This window comes from Nicotiana tomentosiformis, chromosome 9, assembly GCF_000390325.3.
Source record: "Nicotiana tomentosiformis chromosome 9, ASM39032v3, whole genome shotgun sequence".
Taxonomy (NCBI): Eukaryota; Viridiplantae; Streptophyta; class Magnoliopsida; order Solanales; family Solanaceae; genus Nicotiana; species Nicotiana tomentosiformis.
The window spans coordinates 105,121,532-105,144,081 of NC_090820.1; the positions used below are offsets into that span (position 1 = coordinate 105,121,532).

The window sequence follows — 22,550 nt, forward strand, 5'->3', positions numbered from 1 at the left end:
AAAAAACATATCACAGAGAGTTCTTATTGATCAAGACAACCTCTTTCTTGTATCTTGTTTTGTTTGACTATCCAGAAATACAATTCTCTAATTAGAGAGTAAGAGATTGATTTCTTAGATGGGATACAATGTGGATGAATAGGGAATTTAAATAGTAAAACTATCTGTAACTGCTACTCCCCTTAATATCTCACCTGCCCGTTATCCCCCATTAACTGTCTTCTCCGAACATTACGCTAAGAATCTGTATCATGGAATTATTAAATCCGGCTTTATTCCCCAGGTAAATGGCACTTCTCTTGTAGTGTATACTTATTATGTATCTTCTCGAGAAATCTTCTGTGCTGCTCATAAATGATTACGATACAAATGATATCGGTATTGATGATTATTGTATAAATGATACCGATGCTAAATAACTCTCAACTCAATACCGGGCTCATATTTTGTGTGTTCTTCCAATATTATTGATATATATCGAGATTCAGTTAATCCGCATGGAGAGACAATTTCTTACCATTGTAATACAATCATTAGAAGTTTAATAAGTTGGTCAATGAAATGAGTAAAAATCATAGAAAATTAGGTTCAAATCCTAACAAAAGGTGATTTCTTCTCATCCATTGAAATTTTGGTCTCGATATAACTAGTGTATATGATGTTCTAGTAGATATAACACTGCTTTTGACCGCACAGTTGTAGAGAAAATGGAATAAAGGTTTTCTCCGATGAAGTACACTGAAAAGAAAGCAAGACTTGGATGACTTGTAGTCTTGCATAAGTCTTTGGGGGGTCGATTAGATGTTTATAGTTACAGGATCATGTTGATGGAAACGTTTACATGGAAAAGTCCTAATGGTGAAATTTTCAAGGGAAATCTTAGCTTGAAGCAATAGGTGTTCGCTCCCAGAGGCAGTAATAGATGTTGTAGACGCCAACTTGAGAATGAAGAAGGATATAGTTGCATATGTAGCTCGGTGTCTGAATTGTCTGCAAGTTAAGTACGAGCATCAGAGACCTGGTGGTTAGAGCATATCACTATGGATTTTGTTGTTGGGCTCCCACGGACTCAGAGAAAATTCGACACAGTTTGGGTCATTGTGGACAGGTTGACCAATTTAGCACATTTCATTCCATTGGCAGTTACCTATTCTTCAGAGCGATTAGCTGAAATTTACATTCGTGAGATTGTACGCCTTCACAGTGTGCCCGTGTCTATCATTTCTGATTGAGGTACGCAGTTCACTTCGCACTTCTGGAGGGTTGTACAGAGTGAGTTAGGCATGCGGGTTGAGTTGAGTACAATATTTCATCCACAGAAAGCTAGACAGTCTGAACGCACTATTCAGATATTGGAAAATATGCTTCGCGCTTGTGTTATAGACTTTGGAGGTTCTTGGGATCAATTCTTGCCACTTGCGGAGTTTGCCTATAATAATAGCTACTAGTCGAGCATTCAGATGGCTCGGTATGAAGCATTGTACGGGAGGCGATGTCGTTCGCTAGTTGGCTGGTTTTAACCGGGAGAGGCTCGGTTTTTGGGTACCATTTTGGTACAGGATGCCTTGGATAAGGTCAAAATTATTTAGGATCGACTTCGCACAGCTTAGTTTAGGCAAAGGAGTTATGCCGACCGTAAGGTTCGTGATATTGCATTCATGGTTGGAGAAAGAATATTGCTCCGGATTTCACCTATGAAAGGTATAATGAGGTTTGGAAATAAGGGCAAGTTGAGCACTAGCTATATAGGACTGTTCGAAATTTTTGAAAAGGTGGGCGAAGTAGCCTACAGGCTTGCATTACCACCTAGTTTATCAGCGCTTCATCCGGTGTTCCATGTGTCTATGCTCCAAATATATCATGGTGATCCGTCCTATGTGTTAAATTTCAGCTTAGTCCAATTGGACAAGGATTTGACTTACGAAGAGGAGCTGGTAGCTATTCTAGCCTGGCAGGTCCGACAATTGAAGTCTAAGAGTCATCCTTCAGTTCGGGTGCAATGGAGAGGTCAATCGATTAAGCTACCTGGGAGTCTGAGTCGGACATGCGGGGTAAATATCCACACCTTTTTACCAGCTCAGGTACTTTTCTAATTCCGTTCGAGGACGAACGTTTGTTTTAGAGGTGGAGAATGTGATGACCCAAAAGGTCATCTTTAAATTTAATAATTATTTCTGTATTCTGAGACCTCAAACAACACTATTAATCATTCCTCAACTTGCGTGCGTAGTCCAAATAATATTTCGGAAAGTTATATAAAAAATTGATTAAAATGTGAAATAGAGCCTTAAAACTCAACTAAGTTGACTTTGGTCAACATTTTGAGTAATCGGACTCGGATAAGTGTTTTGACAACTCCGGTATTTCCGTATCGTGATTTGGTAGTTGGGCTTATGCCCGAAATTTAATTTAGAGGTCCCTAGCTCATGTTATGGTCATTTAATGGAAACTAATATTTTAAAGGCTAAAGATTTCTAAAGTTTGACCATGTATTTGACTTTTTGATATTAGACTCGGATTGAGATTCCGGGAATTAGAGTAGCTCTATTATATAATTTATGACTTGTGTGCCAAATTTGAAGTCATTCTGGATTCGTTTAATATGTCTGGGCACGAGTTTTGCAAATTGAAAAGTTTGAAACTCAAAAAGTAGAATCGAGGTGAAAATTGTAATTTCAGCATTGTTTGACGTGATATGAGACTCCGAGTAAGTCCGTGTTATGTTATGGAACTTGTTGGTGTATTCGGGCAGGGTCCCGAGTACCCCGAGTGTGATTCGAATCGAAATCGGAACAAAAATTGAACTGAAGCAAAATCTTGAATTTTGTTGCTTCTGGTACTTCTGCGAAGCCTTGGCCGCAGAAGCGAGAAATCCCTCATAGAAGCGGCCTCGGCAAAGAGCCGTAGGTGCGGAACCTTGAACGCACTCGCGCGTCCGCAGAAGCGGACCCTTCGATCGCAAAAACGGAAGGCAGCGCAGATGCGCATTTGGTTCCGCATAAGCGAGACAGCAGGCGTCAAGTCCATCGTAGAAGCGAAAATCCCTGGGCAGTGTATAAATCGAAGAGTCCGAGATTTTTCTAATTTTAGACATTTCAAGCACGGATTTAGGCAATTTCAAAGGGGGGGTTTTACGATTTCGACTTGGGTATGTATTCTATATCTGAAAGTGATTACATTTCATAGATTCATGTCAATATTTATCATTTATTTTAGATTTAGATGGAAGAAATTGGAAATTTTATAAAACTTTTCAAAAACGAAAATTTATGATTTGAAGGTCCATTTGACATTGGAATTTGGTAATTTATTTATGGTTGGACTCGTCTCGGAACGGGTGTTCAGATTTCGTAAGCTTTTCCGAGATTCGAGATGTGGGCCCCCTTGTTGATATTTTAGATGAATTTCAGATTTTAATACGAAAAATTAGTAAATTCATATGGAATTAATTCCTACGATTTGTATTGAGTATATTTAATTGTTTATGACTAGATTTGAGGATTTTGGACACGAATTCGCAAGGCAAAAGTTTATTGGATTCATGAATTTGGTTGCAAAGCGAGGTAAGTGTCGTGATTAACCTTGACTTTTGGGAGTATGACTTATTTGTCTATTGGCTACGTGATTTAATGTGCGGGTACAACGTATATGTGAGGTGACGAGTACATATGCATTGTGGTTGAGTCAAAGCATGCGGGTAGAATTTGTTTATCGAGAACAATTGCCCATTTAATTAAGATATTCCTGCTTAAGTTTATTATTGATTATTTGATCATTATTAATGAAATTATTATTCATTTAATTATTGTTAAATATTTTGGAAGGTGAAGTCGGTATTCTGGTACTGAATTGATTGATAAGTGTATATCCCCGCATTTAAATACTCTTCCGAATTTATATTATTATTTTCATGGTAAGAAAAAGTGTAAAAATAATTTTTATTATTTATAATATCATTGTCATGGTAAGGAAGAGTGTAAAAGAACGAAGGGTGTTGTCGTGCCATTTGAGAGTGTAAAAGCATGAAGGGTGATGCATGTCATTTTCAAAGAGTGTAAAAGCACGAAGGGTGATGCCGTGCCAAAAGAGAGTTAAAGCACAAAGGGTGATGCCGTGCCAATTATTATTATTATTATTATTATTATTATTATTATTATTATTATTATTATTATTATTATTATTATTATTATTATTATTATTATTATTATTATTATTATTATTATGTATTTATCAGTTTATGGGAGGTATGAGAGTAAAATCACGAAGGGTGGTGCCGTGCCATTTTCATATTATCAGTTGCTCATTTTATTGTTGAGGAATTAATTGGCTGCTAAGTGATAATTCTCCTGCTAAAATTATTACATCAACCCCCCCTTCGTATGTTCCCTCCTAAATTTATAAAGTGTTGTTTATTGTTTTATTGTTGCTTCGTATTTGTATATACTTGTACAAGTTGTTTATGTACGTGTCCTGTCATAGCCTCGTCACTACTTCGTCGAGGTTAGGCTCGACACTTACGGAGTACATGGGGTCGGTTGCACTCATACTACACTCTGCACTTCTTGTGCAGATTTTGGAGTTGGTCACAACAGCGTACCATAGACATGCTCAGATTCAGCTAATCAGAGGAGACTTGAGGTATAACAGCACAACGTTCGCAGTTCTAAAGTCTCCTTCTATCGTATCTCAATTGTGTATTATCTTTCAAACAGTTTGAATTTTATTCAGACCTTTATTTGTATTATTCTAGTAGCTCGTGCACTTGTGATACTAGATTCGGGGATGTATTTTAATAATTCAGTATTTATGGTCTTCCGCGCTTTATTTCAGTAATGACTTCTATTTAATTTAATTTGCTTAAAAATAGTTAAGATTTTTTTAATGTTGGCTTGCATAGCAAGTGAAATGTTATGCGACTTCACGGTCCTGGAGGTGGGAATTTTGGGCAGTGACAACAATTTGATAGGCTTGTAAGGAAATGACAGTGAAGCTTGTTCAAAGATAAAACAAGCTCTTTGAGTAATGGAAGACCATTGCATAATCCATTGGGAAGACTTCATGATAAGCTATTATGTGTAAATGCAATGACTTCAATTCCAGAAATGTTAGAAAACTGACAATGGTATAGAATGTAAGCCGATTATCTTCTATCGCCAAAAGTTTTATCTTGTGAAGATTGTCGATCCCTTCTGGGATGTTTCCTTGAAGGAAATTGCGAGAGCGTTTTAAAGTCTCCAACATTGAGGCATTCGAGATAGACGCAGGGATATAACCTATGAGCTTATTTCCACCCAAGCTTAAAAACCTTATGTTTTTAAGATGTCCAATCTCTTTTGGGATCTGACCCTCAATGGAATTGAATGTCAAATCCAAAGTTTGTAGCTTAAAAATATTGGAAACTGTAGAGGGGATGGATCCAAGAAACTTAAGACGACGCAAATGTGCCATTTATTGAGGCAAATGGCCATGGAAATTGTTGGAACTCAATTTATTGGAACCTAGACGTATCTCCCTAAGGGAAGTAACGTTCCCTAAACGATTAGGAAGTGATCCTGATAATTGATTTTGCCGCAAATAAATAACACCCAACCGCTGCAATTTACATAGATTATCTCCAATAAATCTTGTAAGATTGTTTTTATTGAAGTTCAAGAGCTGAAGGTCCCTCAAGTTATGGAGTTGAAGGCCCCACAGAGGAATATGTGGTTTAGACTGCGTGAGACATAATCACGTATAACACAAGTGCTAATATCTAAAGAAAATCTTTACATGATCCCGTAACTATAAACATCTCATCTACCCCCAAGACTTGTGGAAGACTACAAGTCAACCAAGTCTTGCTTTCTTTTGTGTGTACTTCATCGGAGAAAATCTTTATTCCGTTTTCTCTACAACCGTGCGGTGAAAAGCAGTGTTATATCTACTAGAACATCATATACACTAGTTATATCGAGACCAAAATTTCAATGGATGAGAAGAAATCACCTTTTGTCAGGATTTGAACCTAATTTTCTATGATTTTTGCTTATTTCATTGACCGACTTATTAAAGTTCTAATGCTTGTATCGTAATCGTAAAAAAATGATTCTCCATGTGACGAGCTGAATCTCGATATGTATCATAAATATTAGAAGATCACGTAAAAGATGAGCCCGGAATTGAGTTGAGAGTTATTTAGCATCGATATCATTTGTACAATAATCATCAATACCGGTATCATTTGTACCATAATCATTTATGAGCAGCACAAAAGATTTCTCGAGAAGATACATAATAAGTATAAAACAGAGGAGAACCAGTCAATCCCGAATAAAACAAGATTTGATAATTCCATGGTGCAGATTCTTAGCGTAATGTTCGGAGAACACAATTAATGGAGATAACGGGCGGGCCAGATATTAAGGGGAAGAGCAGTTATGGATAATTTTAATATTTAAATTCCCTATTCCTCCACATTGTATCCCATCTAAGAAATCGATCTCTTACTCTCTAATCAGAGCATTGTATTTCTGGCTAATCAAACAAAACAAGATACGAGAAAGAGGATGTCTTGATCAATAAGAATTCTTTGCCTTCTTACTTTATATTTGATTTCCTTATTCGTTGTTTTCATTATTTCTTGCCATTTATATCTGAGAAATTGTATCAAATCAATTGTTTGGTGCCCTAAAATATAAATTTAATTGATTTGACTAGATTAAACATGTATAAATTCAATAATAAAAGGGAATTGCAAGAGGGGATTCTTCTATAGTGGTCCAAAATTGAGAAGAATAACCAATAAGACTATGCGGGGTAACGTTTCTCGCTTGGGAAGGAAATTGAGGAGGCTAAATAATAATATTTCTGTTCTTAATTGGTTGATTCAGAAAACTTTGAAGTAAGGAGGCTGATTTTTCAATTATACCATGTAAGCTTTGTGATATGTTTTTATTTTTGCTATTGCCGTTAATTTGTTTGTTGCTTTGCTGTTATATTTATGCTAATAACTCGTTCGCAATTTTTATTAATTATTTTTCAATTGTATCATGTAAATGTCTCTCCCATGTCAAACATTTATATTATTAATTGTCTATTTGTATTCACAGAGTTCCTCTAAAAAAATTAAACAACTCACCGCCAAAGGTTGTGGTTGTGATGGAGTGATAAGTGCTCATGTATCCTTAATCAGAGGTTTCAGAATCAAGCCCCTGGTATGGAGTCACATTTGGTAGGGAGCGCTTTACCTTTCAAATTGGGACTTCCCAATGCGAATTCAAATTAGTCGGGCCCCAAAGCGAATACCAAACACAAGTAAGAAACCAAAAGAAACAAAAAAAACATTTTAAAAACTCATTGTGCTTCGAGAATATACCAATATGTTATTCTCTAAAGTTTTGCTTCATCGATTGTAAAATTGTGCTACTACTAGAATTCCATATCTAGCACAACGTCTAGCTTCCCAAAGTTCCCAACAAATGAAAATGGGGACAGCATGATACACTATTTTCTGCACAGAATTCTTGATCTGTTCCATTTTTGTAATATCACCATAATAGAACGTACATCTATTGAAATACCCAAAGGTCCTGCAAAATATCTCCAGATGGCAAAAATGAGCAGTTTTCTTACCCCATAAATCTTATTTGGAGTATGTTATTATATTTAATAGGAAATAGTGTTCAGTGATACTAGCATATTTGAAGTTAAAGCAGAATCACGTAAAATACAAGTGCTAAAATAAAAAGAAAATCTTTACATGAACCCCAAAATTTAGCAAACATTTGCAACAAAAGAGTGATTTGGAACAAGAGTTTCCAAGAACATGCTCAACATGCAAGAAGTTGAATCCTGATCTTCTTTAGCATCCCTAGGACATCTTTCATGTTGATCCTTCTTGAAGGAGATTCAACACAGCAATCTAGTGCCACTTTCATGATCGATGCCACACAATCTAGCTTCTTGTTTAAGTGATTATCATGTGGTGTTACGAAGTTGGCATCTACAACATCCACTATTGCCTCTGGGAGTGAACAACTCACCCATTGCTTCAAGCTAAGATCTCCCTCGAACATTTCATCATTAGGCTTTCTCCTTGTAAATGTTTCCATTAACATGATCCCGTAACTATAGATATCACATTTTGTTGACACCAGTCCACCCAGTCCATACTCTACACTCAAAAAAGATTAAAATGTTAACATTTATATTGGTGGAAAAAGGAAAGGAAAATCAACGTTCAAAGCATGAAACAAAGACGTGCCTGGTGCAATATAACCCAACGTTGCTAAGATTTTAGTGTATAAATCACTCTCATCATCACCAAGCAGTTTTAAAATACCAAAGTCGCTAAGGTGGGCTACCATATTCTCATCCAGCAAGACGTTACTAGGCTTCAGATCACAGTGAATCGCAATGAGCACCCATGATGGAGATATTCCAATGCACATGCTGCGTCTATCATTATGTTCAGTTTCTGCATGATGTCTAAGAAGTAGTTGTGTGAATACAACCACTTATCGAGGCTTCCATTGGGCAAGTACTCGAGTACTAAAGCCTTAAAATCAAGGTTGGAACAACTAGTGATGACTTTCAAGAGATTCCTATGGCGGAGGTTGCGTAAAACTTCACATTCTGTATCAAAACTCTTGAACGCCACTTCCAATTATAGATTGAACACTTTAACTGCAATAGTAGTCCCACTTCTGAGTATGCCTTTGTAGACAGAGCCAAAACTCCCGGAACCAATCAGATTACTCTCGCTAAGTGCATCAGTTGCTTGGAGCAGTTCATAATATGAAATTCTTTTTCTTGTTGCAATAGACAATGAATCAGCTTGTTGAGGAGCTATTTTACCTCGTCTATACCTTATCCATACAAGCACAAAGGTGATAGGAACAAATACTAATACAATTCCCAGTGGAAAAAATAGAACTAGCATTATTTTCCTATTTGATCTATACTTTGAAGAAGTGGGGCAAGGTGAGACACTAAATATTGGAGAACCACACAATGCTTCGTTAAAGAGAAAAAACTGACTTGAGAGGTTCTTGAACGGACCCCCAGAGGGGGATTTCACCATACAACTTATTGTAAGAGACATTGAAATACTTCAAGTATTGAAGTTTCTCAAAAGACTTGGGAATAGTTCGTGATATATTATTATGAGAAAGGTCTAGGAATTCTAAACCTACCATGTTGCTCATTGAGTCAAGTATAGATCCTTGCAACCTGTTGTGTCTCAAAAAAAGGTTCACCAGATTTTGTAAGCCTCCAATTTCTCTAGGAATGCCATTTGAAAATTAATTCATTGACAGATCAATCTGTATAGCAGCCTTTAGATTTCCAATTTCTGGAGGTAAGGAACCGCCCATGTTATTTGATGATAAGTCAAGAACTATTAGATCCTTAAAGTTCCCTAAGCTTGCTGGTATATTGGAACTCAATTTATTGGAACCCAAATATATCTCACTAAGGGAAGTAACATTGCCTAAACAATTAGGAAGTGATCCTGAAAGTTGATTTTGACCCAAGTAAATAACACCCAAACGGTGCAATTTACATAGATTATCTCCAATTATTTCTGTAAGTTTGTTGTTACTCAAGCTGATACCCTGAAGGTTTATCAAATTGCCAATTGGTTTATCAAGTTGCCAATTGATCTGGGAATTGATCCAACCAAGTCATTAGTAGAAACTTCAAAGTATAATAAGTTGCTTATGTTTCCAACTTCATTTGGAATTCTCCCTTTAATTTTGCAACCCCTGGCCAAAAGTTTTGTAAGAGATGTGGAAAGATTACCTACGGAAAGTGGAAGCATGCCTTTTAATGGGTTCAAAGATACAGAAAGAAATGTTAAATCTCTGCAGTTTGTTAAGGAAGTCAGGAAGCTTAATGATGAGTCACTCATTAAATTGTTTTCCTCCAAGTTTAGGGTCTGTAGATGAGTCAAATATCCAAGAGAATTGGGAATCAAGCCGGTGAGCTTGTTTTGAGAAAGCTCTAGAATAGTAAGCTTTGAACAATTGGAGATAGAATGAGGAATAGACCCAACAAGATTGGTTAATTTACCAAGATAGTCTTTCGATGTTAGGTAAGACGGAACATATGTTTGATGGTAGAGTTCCTGATAGATTATTGGCCAAAAGATCCAACTTCTCTCAACCTTGATATGTTGAAGATCTCCATTGAAAGTGAACCACTAAAACTATTAAACTCAATATCAAATACCTCCAAGTCAACGAGATTGCTTATCTCTTTGGGTATTTCACCTGGAAACACATGAAGAAAGAAGGATTATTACTAACGAGTTTAAGTTGTATTTTTTGCTATCACTTTGAATACGCACCAGTAAACATATTATAAGTAAGTTCTAGATACTGCATCTTGGTTAAGTTTCCAATCTCCCGTGGTAAGGATCCCTTGATATTGTTCTTCCGTAGTGAAAGTAATTGCAATGTGGAGATATTGAATATGGATATTGGGACAGCCGATAATCTGGTTCTCCTCAATGCTTAATTTCACCAAATTAACAAGATTTCCAATTCTCTGTGGAATTATCCCTGCAATTCATGTTCAATAAGTATTTGTGGAAGTAATTAGATAAAATACAACTAGCATTCAACAGATAAAGACATACCTGTGAAATGGTTACCTCCGATATACAAGATCTGCAAATTACGTAGACTTCCAATTTCACTATGTATTGGTCCATCAAACTCATTTTCTGATAAAGACAATATTTGAAGTTCTGAACAATTTGACAAGCTTGTAGGCATATGACCATGAAGCTTGTTTGTGGAAAGATAAAGCTCTTTGAGTAATGGAAGACAATTGCATAAACCATTGGGAAGACTTCCTGATAAGCTATTGTTGGTAAATGCAATCACTTCAAGTTTAGAAATGTTGGCAACTGACATAGGTATAGAACCTGTAAGCCGATTATTTTCTATGGACAAAAGGTTCAAGTTGTGAAGATTGTCGATCCCTTCTGGGATGTTTCCTTGAAGGAAATTGCGAGAGAGTCTTAATGTCTCCAACCTTGTGGCATTCGAGAGTGACACAGGGATAGAACCTGTGAGCTTATTTTTAGTAAATCCTAATAACCTCAGGTTTTTAAGGTTTCCAATCTCTTTTGGTAACTGGCCCTCTATGGAATTGGATCTCAAGTCGAGAGATTCAAGTGTGGAAATATTAGCAAATGAAGAGGGAATAGATCCAATGAACCTATTATTCCAAAGACTTAGAAATTGAAGTTGGTGTAAAAACCCAAACCAGACAGGAACCTCTCCTCCGAAGTTGTTGAAACTTAAATCAAGAAACTTAAGCCGACACAAACGTGTCATTTCTTGAGGCAATTTTCCATAGAAATTGTTGCTTCCCAAGTCAAGAGAAACAAGAAATGTGAGGTTTCCAAAATCTTGTGGAATTCTGCCCGTAAGAGCCATGTTGGAAAGATTCAACGACTTAACTCTGTGATGGCGAAAACCACAAGTGACTCCAACCCAATGGCAAAGAGGAGTAGCGCGCGACCAACTTTCATCCAAGAAATGAGAAGGATCTGATATAATTTGGGATTTCAAAGAAAGAAGAGCTAATTGATCAGTGGTGATGTTGGTATGAGTCATGGCTGAACTAGTCATAACATAGTAAAGCAACAAGAGTGTTAAGAGAAAAAATGTGAAGGTTTTCTTCATAAGTGCAGAAATTAGTAGGAAAATGGTATGGCTAGTAACCTGTGGTTTTGAGACTTTAAATAGCCATGCGATCTCCTTTTTGGTCTTCGAATTTTAAAATATCTTCTTAGGAGACTTTTTTTTCAAGTGGCAGATCAAGAAAAGAGATTTAAATGCTAGTGTTTGACTCAGAAAGGAGTCGTCCACTAATTTTTGTAACCAAATGTGACGGTGCTCAATAGGAAAGAGAGACCAATGCACCTCAATGACACGACAATAATGTTACAATGAATTGAATTTATTAATGTAGAAAATGAGAATGTCCTATTCTTAGACCAGAATCTTGCATCACAGACTCTCTTGATTTAAAAAGAAAAAAGAGTTCCTCTACTGAAATTGAATAAATAACATAACCAAAACATAAATAGGTGCTTATTCTAGAATCCATTACTCAAATGGTCAGTCAACTATTCGAAATTACCTATTAAATTTATTTTTCTTTCGCTTGTAAGAGGAAAGTTACTTAGCTATGTCTATAGCACTCAGAAGGTCACTCAACTAGATTTCTAAAGGGTTTGATTGCCAAATATCTATTTTACCCTCTAAATTATCAACTTTTGTCTTCTTTATATTTTAGTTTTTAGCTTTTTAATATTATGATTTTTTTCTCTTTTTAATTTATATTATGGAATTACCTATAGAATATATAAATTTTATTTATAAATTAAAAAGTAAAAATAGTATTTAAGAATAAATAATGTTGGAATAATAAAATTTTGAGCATGGTAAAAACAATTAATTAAAACAATTTGTTGGTAATAATAATTTTGATATTAACAACAAAAACTCAAAAATTTATTTACACAATTGGGAAAAAAATAAAAGTTTTAAAATATATATTCCATGCATGTAATATAATAACATTTTTCAAAATAAAGTTACTTTTATAATATACACTATTCTTGAAAATTATGCTCAATTATATTATTATTCTAACATTATATATATGCTAGAAAACTATTTTTTTATTTTTTATTTTATAAATAAAATTTATTTGTTCCATTGGTAAGTCCATAATGTAAGATTGAAAAGAGAAAAAATCATAATATTATAAAAGTAAAAAAAAGAACAAGAACAAGATAAAAGTTGATAATTTTGAGGGTAAATAGGTATTTGGCTATCAAAAGTTTGAGAAATCTGGTTGAGTGACCTTCTGAGTATTGTAGACATAGTTAAGTGACTTCTATATTACAAACGAAAGAAAGATGACTTTACTAGATAATTTCGGATTGTTGAGTGACCATTTAAGTAATGAACGCCTTATTCTACTTCGAGAGAGCATCAGAAAACACTAGTCTGGATTCATTTGTTAAATGCCTACTAATTTTCCAGTGAACTTGTCACGACCCAAAATCCAACTAGCCGTGATGACACCTAACCTCACCCGCTAGGTAAGCCAAATAACAATAATTCGACTCAATTAATATTGAACTGACTCTAATACACTACCCAAGGATTGGTAGTACAAATCATGAGCTTCTAAGATTAGAATTTACAAAACTGGTGTCAAATAAAAATGCGTCATCTGTTTGAAATATACGTGAACAGATTTAAAAATTCTAAAGCTACCTAGAACAAGAGGCAGTTGTGACTGGATCGCAGGTACATCTTCAATGCTAGCTCCCGCCATGTACAGCAACATCAACATCCAAAATCCGCATGCAAGGTGCCGAAGTGTAGTATGAGTACAACCGACCCCATGTACTCAATAAGTAACAAACCTAACTTTAGGTTGAAAGTAGTGACGAGTTGGGAAAAGGGTCAGAGTCCAACTCCAATAACTAGCAACAATTCAAAATAATATAATAAAGTTGGTACAAGAAATAACTCAACAGTAAAATGCTCAACTAGTATACAATTCTGAAAAATAAACATTTTCTTTTCAAGTATAACAGTAAAACTCAAATCATTTGCCGGAAATCACCAAAAATGTGAGTTAGTCTGAAATATGTGATTTTTCTCAAAAACTTTAAAGAAAGATAAGAAATCTCATTATCATATGGCATGAGGAAAAATACTTGTCTATGTCTACATATCAAGTATGCATGTCTAATGCAATGCAATACAATGATGAACTCATGTACTCACACTCTCAGAGTACTCAATCACTCAATATTGTACGAGGAGAATTCAGCCTAGGGAACTCCATCCCAAATATAATATCCACTGCACTCACTTTGTGGGGTGTAGACTCCGTAGGGCTCCTTCAGACCAAGCACTATAATCCGCACGGACAACTCACGTGCTGCACGAACAACTCACGTACCATAGTATCAATATCTGGATCCGCACGGACAACTCACGTGCTATAGTATCAATATATGGATCCGCACGGACAACTCATGTGCTGCACGGACAACTCACATGCTGCACGGACAACTCACGTTCTATAGTATCAATAACCTCAAAATCAGGCCCTCGGCCTCGCTCAGTCATCAATCTCTCCAGTCGCTCAGGCTCACAATGTCATGAAACAAGCCCAAAATGATGATATAATATATCAATAAATAACAACAAAGACTAAGATATGATATGCAATGAATGTATATCACTGAGTTTGAAATTACAATTTAAATATATAATTTGACAGTAGAAATGACCTCAGTGGGTCCCAATAATACCAACATTTACCTAAGCATGATTTCTAACATGAGTCATAACTCGATTTCTCTAACACATAAAAATACATGGAAAAACAAGTTAATTTACTATACAGCTCTATGGAATCGACTGAATGTCAATTTTTACGGTGCACGCCCACACGCCTGTCACCTAGAATCTGCGTCACCTCCAAACAATTCACATAACGCGTATAATCACGGTTCAAACCCTCACCTACAAGTTTAGAAGTGTTACTTATCTCGAAGAAGGCGAATCTGATGTCGAGCAAGCTAAACAAGACTCTAGAAATTTTCATTCGGCGCCTAACAACCTTCGAACGCCTTCCTATTTTCTCAATTCGAAGACAAACGATTCAAATCTAGTGAAACAACGTGCAAATTAATTACAATATTCTCCAATGCTTTCAATTTAACAATTTATAAAAATTTCCAACTCCGCTCGAAAAGTCAACCAAAAGTTAACAGTGGGGCCAACGTCTAGGAATCTGACAAAAAATATAAAATCAGAACCCTCATTCAACCACGAGTCCAACCATATAAAAATTACTCAAATTCGACCACAACTCGGACTTCAAATCCTAAATCAAAGTCTATGAAATTTTCTACCTTTTTCAACCCAAAACATTAATTTAATGATTAAAATAATAATATATTCATGTAATTTAACCAAAACGAGTTAGAATCACTTACCCCAATCCATATGGTAAAAATCGCCTCAAATATTGCTTCAATCCGAGCTTCATAGCTTCAAATATATTAAAATGGCCGAAAAACCGAAATATAGCTTTTTGCCCAGGTATTTACCCATCGCGATCGCGGAAAATGCTTCCCAATCATGAAGCACAATTTTTCTCAGCACAACAATGCCCTTCGCAATCGCGGAAAACCAATCGCGAAGAACAAGCTTCCCAACTCTTTCAGACAACCTCTAGTATAATGGTCATAGCTTTTTGTACAAAGCTCTAAATGACAAACGATGTGATTTTCTGAAAACTAGACATCAAGGGCTACGACTTTCAATTTTTCACCATCTGCAAATTCCTTATAGATTGCAAGATATAAGCTTTCAAAATTCAGCCCTGTGCAACATAAATTTCCTTCAACGTGATCGCGAAAAGGCCTACACGATCACTATTCACAAGACCCCAAACTGCAGTTTGCTCTTTGCGAACGTGGCCAATTGTTCGCGATCGCGATGCATACCTCTGTAGACAAAAAACATCAATTAAAAATGGTCTGAAACCACCTAGAAACTCACTCGAGCCCCTCGGGACCCCTTCAGAACATACCAACAAGTCCCAAAACATATTACGGACCTACTCGAGGCCTCGAATCACATATAACAACATCGAAACGACGAATCGTACCTTAATTCAAACTTAGAATTTTTAAATCTATTTATTTCCAAAACTCGTGTCGAATCATCTCAACTAAACTCAGAATGAACTCAAATTGTTTGTACAAGTCAGAAATGACATAATGAAGCAACTAAGATTTTCGGAACCACAATCCGAACCGGATATCATTAAATTCAACTTCCGATCTTACGAACATTCGAAACCTTCAAGTTTCCAACTTTTGCCAATTGGTGTCGAAACCTTCTAGAATTATCCAAATGCAATTTCTGTCATACGCCCGAGTCCAAAATCACCATACGGACCTAACGAAACCATCAAAACTTTGTTCCGAGGTCATATACTAAAAGTCAAACTTGGTCCACTATTCCAACTTAAAGCTTCAAACATGAAATTCATTCTTCTGAACTAATTCTGAAACACCTGAAAAACCAAACCGATGATTCACATAAGTCATAATACATCATATGAAACTATTCAAGACTACAAATAGTAGAAAGGAGTGTAAATGCCTAAAACAACGGGTCGGGTCGTTACATTCTACCCTATTTAATCATACGTTCGTCCTAAAACGTGCCAAGAGTTGTTCCCAAGCCTTTAAATCACTGTTACACCTTACCACGTACATACCCGAGGGTGATACCACATCACCCTTTTCTATATAGGACTGACAACACAATATAATTAAAAATCATTAATTTAACTTTAGCCCATAAACCTTGGACCCCAATTTCTAACACCCGAAATTCTTTTCAAGACCCAAATATAATATCTACACATTGTATAAGTCTGAACAAGATGTATTAAGCCTTAACTATAACCCCAGATATAATCACATAACATACTACACAACTCGCATACTCGCAACACCATTCCCGATCACAGTAACTACTCAAAACCAACTTGGTACTAGTATTAAACCCCATATCAAACAAAACCTTGTTACAAAACCTTCGTACACTGCTGATAATGAAAGAAGCATGCGGAATCTCATAACCCCTTATCAGATCAACAAGTCATGGAGCTCTCTCATCCCAACCAAAACCATAATCACTTTCTAATCCGATTTTTGATATTATCCTCCCAAATTTACCGTAATCAAACCTGATAGTACCCATTCTAGGTCCAATGACCTTATATTATCAACACAACTATCCCATAGACATTCCATAACCTACTCAATCCGTGCACCCAAAAATAGGAGTTGTCTCAAAGAAGAGAACCGTTTCGCAAGTTCAACAAGCACCATCACAACCGCAATGCTATGAGCTCATCATACATAGTATAATCAAGACACATGAATCTAATAACGGTAACTATCTCTCATAGAGGTCATATTAACATCAACCGCACATCATGGTCACAGGCCTCCGGTCCAAGCATATCATACAGGAGGAATCAAACAAGTACACATGTATATGATAATTGAATAAAACTCTTATGCCCATGGACTGGTATAGATAACACGCCATAGAGTAGCCATGTGAAAAGTGTGCTATTACAACTCAAAATGACAAGTTAACGCAGAAATAGTAACTACCAAGTTTATTCAGGGAATTAGCCTTTTTGTAACCTCATGTATGGCTCAGATAGTTCTCAACAAAGGTACAAATATGAGAACATTATAACTTTAAGCATAACAGTCAACTCTAGGAATATCATAGACTAAGCATTTTCCGAGCATGGATAAAGCCCTCCAAATTATAGAACACATGAATCACCGTAGCGGATCCCAACTCCAACACTCGAATGACTAACATATCTTCCATGCACAATCATCTCACGAGGAATACTTCCATACTTCTTTTGTGCCACTAGCAATAATTTGAATATCAATAGTCTATCAACCATGTGAGTACCGTAATACTGATGAACATCCGTAAGTCAAAACATAATGCCCCTTCTGCAATGCGCACCCTTCTCATAGTTATAACATTCATCTTAATATCTGAAACTGACCATTTTGTCCAAAAAATTTTACCTTCCCTTCAATACTGAACTTCCACCTTGTACATGTAAATCGTAATCCCGCACAACACACCACATCTATCATGCCATCATGTGACAAGCACGAAAATCTCATTATCAACTTCGAGTCACTAGCAAATTACATACCCGGTCAGTTAGAAGCGTTCCTCTTGCTTCCTTCCAGGAGGAAATCACAATACACAACACGTTTCCCACACCGGTAGACAATATCCGACTCAAACCATGGTAGAAACCATCAAGAACACTTTTAAATCCATTTGCTCATAACCAAGCTATCAGAACTGAATTCCACTAACACGACCAAGCCACACAGGTCACCAAACCATGAAATATTGCCACCAAAACATTTGTAAAGCCTCACCACATCATAATTACCCCATAAATACCACAACCGACACACCCACTCTGAAAATACCTTATGTGAATTCAAAATTGTTCTTTTTACCTTTCTTATACTTGAATGTAGAATCCGCAGTCATACAAAATTACCGCAAGTCCGACACCATCAAATACAAATCTCAGATTCTATCCACACATAAGTCCGAAAAGATTCTCAATTGCTATATATAAATCTCGAACCCATTAGAAACTTCTCAGGAGTCACCCATTTTGCTCAAATCTAAATTGCACCGCCCAAACAGGTCGAAAGACATTTGCCCCATTAGCACAACAATACCCAAACAAGTAACCCTGCCTTAACACCACCAATCAAATTCATACTCCGTGCGCTCAACATCATTCACAGATAACAACTCAATAATCCCATGATTTTCATATACTCATAAAGAGAAATATAACCCGTATTCAGGAATTTCCTTACTCGAGTCATTCTCGATCCTAACCTCTGCAAGTCATAACTAATCCATAAGTATGCATCTTACCAAAACCAATACAACACATAATCGTGTAATCAAATCATAGATAGCAAACTCCCCCACTTGGATCAAAGCCATATAACAAAACATATGATAACTCACCATACCCATACCCTACTATTCTCATAATACCGCAGTCAATTCAACGAAAATTATTCATAAGATCAAGTAACACAAACCATAAAATACCTCAAATCATCCACTAAGCTCTCCTTCATCCTCTTGATGGTCAAGTCAAACTTCTCAATCAATCTAAACTTGAATCTCAACACATATACCACCTGGTAGAAAAGAAACTCCCCACACAACATTATAGAGAATTCACCTACGTAGATTACTCAGCAGGAGATAACCCACCTACTTAGCCTCAAATTGGAATCTTGCTATACCCTTTTGCAACCAAAATTACTAAGCAATCACTTAATCTTTCTGAGTCTGAACTCACAACAAGACATGAAAATCTACTTCGTTCCACAATTAAACAACATGAAAAAGCTTTCCACACAGTCATAACTCGAGACTATTCGTCACATCAAGATGAAATTCAAGCACCCAATTGCCCTTTTTACATATCGAGAAACTCTTCTCGTCACATTCAAACCATCTGAATATATTTTGTAGTCGCATTCGGACATATGAGTCCAGATTTACAAGTTCTCACAACTAAAACAACTAAGTCTAAGCAGCAGTCAAAACCTGGCCTCAAGTCCTCCAGACTAGCCCATCGCCAAAAGCTATCGATGCAAAGCTGATACAGAGCGTTCACATACGCATATAAGTGAGTGGAATGAATTCAAATAGGTACTCTTCAAGTCGAATCAGTGTCGCGCGATAAGGAAAGAAAGACTAAAGTTTATCCAAAAATTCCCTATAGCCTCTCGAAGATAAGTATGGACGTCATCATACCGATCCGCAAAACTATACTAGACACTTGCTCATGACTTGTAGAACCTATGAAACTAGAGATCTGATACTGACTTGTCATGACCCAAAATCTAACTAGCCATGATGGCACCTAACCTCACCCTCTAGGAAAGCCAAATAACAACAATCCGATTCAATTAATATTTAACTGACTCTAATACACTACCCAAAGACTGGTAGTACAAATCATGAGCTTCTAAGATTAGAATTTATAAAACTAGTGTGAAATTAAAATACTTCATTTGTTTGAAATATACGTGAACAGATTTAAAAATTCTAAAGCTACCTAGAAGAAGAGGCACCTATGACTGGATCGCAGGTACATCTTTAATGATATCTCCCGCCATGTACAACAACATCAACATCCAAAATTTGCATGCAAGGTACATAAGTGTAGTGTTAGTACAATCGACCCCATGTACTCAATAAGTAGCAAACCTAACCTTAGGTTAAAAGTAGTGACGAGCTGGGACAAGGGTCAGAGTCCAACTCCAATAATCAACAACAATTCATAACAATATAATAAATATGGTACCTGAAATAACTCAATTCTGGAAAATAAACATTTTCCTTTCTAGTATAACAGTAAAACTCAAATCTTTTGCCAAAAATCACCGAAAATATAGGTCTGAAATCTGTGGTTTTTCTCAAAAACTTTAAAGACAGATAAGAAATCTCATGTTTAGATGGCATGAGGAAAAATACTTCTCTATGCTGACATATCAGGTATGCATGTCTAATGCAATGCAATACAGTGATGAAATCATGTACTCACACTCTTAGAGTACTCAATCACTCAGTATTGTACGAGGCGAATTCAGCCCAGGGAACTCCATCCCAAATATAATATCCATTGCACTCATTGTGCGAGGTGCAGACTCCGGAGGGTCTCCTTCAGCCCAAGCACTATAATCCTCGTATACAACTCACGTGCTGCATGAACAACTCACGTGCCATAGTATCAATATCTGGATCCTCATGGACAACTCACGTGCTATAGTATCAATATATGGACCCGCACGGATAACTCATATGCTGCATGGACAACTCACGTGTTGCACAGACAACTCATGTGCTATAATATCAATAGCCTCAAAATCAGGCCCTCGACCTCGCTCAGTCATCAATCTCTTCAGTCTCTCGGGTTCACAATGTCATGAAACTAGCCCAAAATAATGATTTGATGTATCAATAAATAACAAGAGAGACTGAGATGTGATATGAAATGAATGAATATGATTGAGTATGAAATTATAATTTAAACATATAATTCGACAGTAGAAATGATCTTAGAGAGTCCCAATAATACCAACATTTGCCTAAGCATGATTTTTAACATGACTCACAACCCAGTTTCCCTGACACATAAAAATACATGGAAAAATAAGTTAATTTACTATACAGCTTTACGAAATCGACTGAGTCTCAATTTCTACGGTGCACTCCCCCACGCCCATCACCTAGCATGTGCGTCACCTCTAAGCAATTCACATAACGCGTATAATCACGGTTCATACCCTCAACTACAAGTTTAGAAGTGTTACTTACCTCGAACAAGCCGAATCCGATGTTGTGCAAGCTAAACAATACTCTAAAAATTTCCATTCGGCGCCTAACAACTTCCGAACGCCTTCCTATCTCCTCAATTCCAAGCCAAACGATTTGAAACTAGTCAAACAACGTGTAAATTAAGAAAAATATTCTCCAATGTTTGAAATTTAACAATTTATAAAAATTCTCAACTCCGCTCGAAAGGTCAACCAAAAGTCAATAGTGGGGCCCACGTCTGGGAATCCGACAAAGATTACCAAATCCGAACCCTCATTCAACCACAAGTCCAACCATACAAAAATTACTCAAATTCGACCACAACTCGGCCTTCAAATCCTCAATTAAAGTCTATGAAATTTCTAGCATTTGCAACCCAAAACATTAATTTAATGACTAAAAGAACAATATATTCATGTAATTTAACCAAAACTGAGTTAAAATCACTTATCCCAATCCATATGATAAGATCGCCTGAAATATCGCTTCAATCCGAGCTCCATAGCTCCAAATATGTTAAAATTCCAAAACCCCCGAAATATAGCTTCTGCCCAGGTATTTACCCTTCGCGATTGCGAAAAATGCTTCCCAATCGTAAAGCAAGTTTTTCTCGGCTCAATAATGCCCTTCGCGATCGCGGAAAACCAATCTCGATCTCGAAGAACAAGCTTCCCAACTCTTCCAGACATCCTCTAGTATAATGGTCATAACCTTTTGTACAAAGCTTCAAATGACAAATGCAGTGATTTTCTAAAAACTAGACACCAAGGGCTACGACTTTAATTTTTTCACCATCTCTAAATTCCATATAGATTGAAAGATATAAGCTTCCAAAGTTAGCCCTGTGCAGCAGATATTTCCTTCTACGTGATCGCGAAAAGGCCTACACGATCACGATTCACAAGACCCAAACCACAGTTTTCACTTAGCTAACGCGGCCACATGTTCCCGATCGCGATAAACACCTTTGTAGCCAAAAACCAACAATTAAATATGGCCTAGAAATGGTCTGAAGCCACCTCAAAACTCACTTGAGCCACTCGGGACCCCGTCCTAACATACCAAAAAGTCCCAAAACATATTCCGGACCTACTCGAGGCCTCAAATCAGATATAACAACATCGGAATGATGAATCGTAACATAATTCAAACTAAGAATATTTTAAATCTTTTCATTTCCAAAACTCGTGCTGAATCATATCAATTCAACTCAGAATGAACAGAAATGTTTTGTACAAGTCATAAATAATGTAATGAAGCTACTGCAATTTTCAGAAATACAATCCGAATCCGATATCATTACATTCAACTCCCGGTCAAACTTACGAACATTCCAAACCTTCAAGTTTTTAACTTTTGCCACTTGGTGTCGAAACCTTCTAGAAGTATCCAAATGCAATTTCGGGAATACGTCCGAGTCCAAAATCACCATCTCGACCTAACGTAACCATCAAAACTTTGTTCCGAGGTCATATACTAAAAAGTCAAACTTGGTTAACTATGCCAACTTAAAGCTTCAAACAT

The 22,550-nt window shown here is 36.5% G+C and overlaps 3 protein-coding genes across 4 annotated transcripts in view; all 3 read right to left on the reverse strand.

Moving 5' to 3' along the window:
• Positions 1-10,757, reverse strand: part of LOC104105463 (probable LRR receptor-like serine/threonine-protein kinase At3g47570) — a 131,410-nt gene extending 120,653 nt beyond the window's left edge. For both annotated transcript variants that reach the window (XM_070185838.1, XM_070185837.1), the window contains exons 1-3: positions 10,619-10,757; positions 10,328-10,541; positions 10,196-10,250 (exon numbers count right to left, since the gene is read on the reverse strand). The gene's annotated coding sequence lies outside the window, so the exon portion shown is untranslated. The remainder of the gene's footprint in view (positions 1-10,195; positions 10,251-10,327; positions 10,542-10,618) is intronic.
• Positions 7,809-8,429, reverse strand: LOC117275679 (probable LRR receptor-like serine/threonine-protein kinase At3g47570). The gene is made up of 2 exons (XM_033654984.2): positions 8,243-8,429; positions 7,809-8,152 (listed from the first exon to the last, which is right to left on the reverse strand). Exons 1-2 carry the CDS (start codon positions 8,427-8,429, stop codon positions 7,809-7,811), a joined length of 531 nt encoding a protein of 176 aa, XP_033510875.1.
• Positions 8,645-11,606, reverse strand: LOC138891452 (receptor kinase-like protein Xa21). The gene is made up of 7 exons (XM_070185476.1): positions 10,619-11,606; positions 10,467-10,541; positions 10,145-10,250; positions 9,785-9,842; positions 9,295-9,641; positions 9,019-9,210; positions 8,645-8,846 (listed from the first exon to the last, which is right to left on the reverse strand). Exons 1-7 carry the CDS (start codon positions 11,604-11,606, stop codon positions 8,645-8,647), a joined length of 1,968 nt encoding a protein of 655 aa, XP_070041577.1.
• Positions 11,607-22,550: the final 10,944 nt, after the last annotated feature.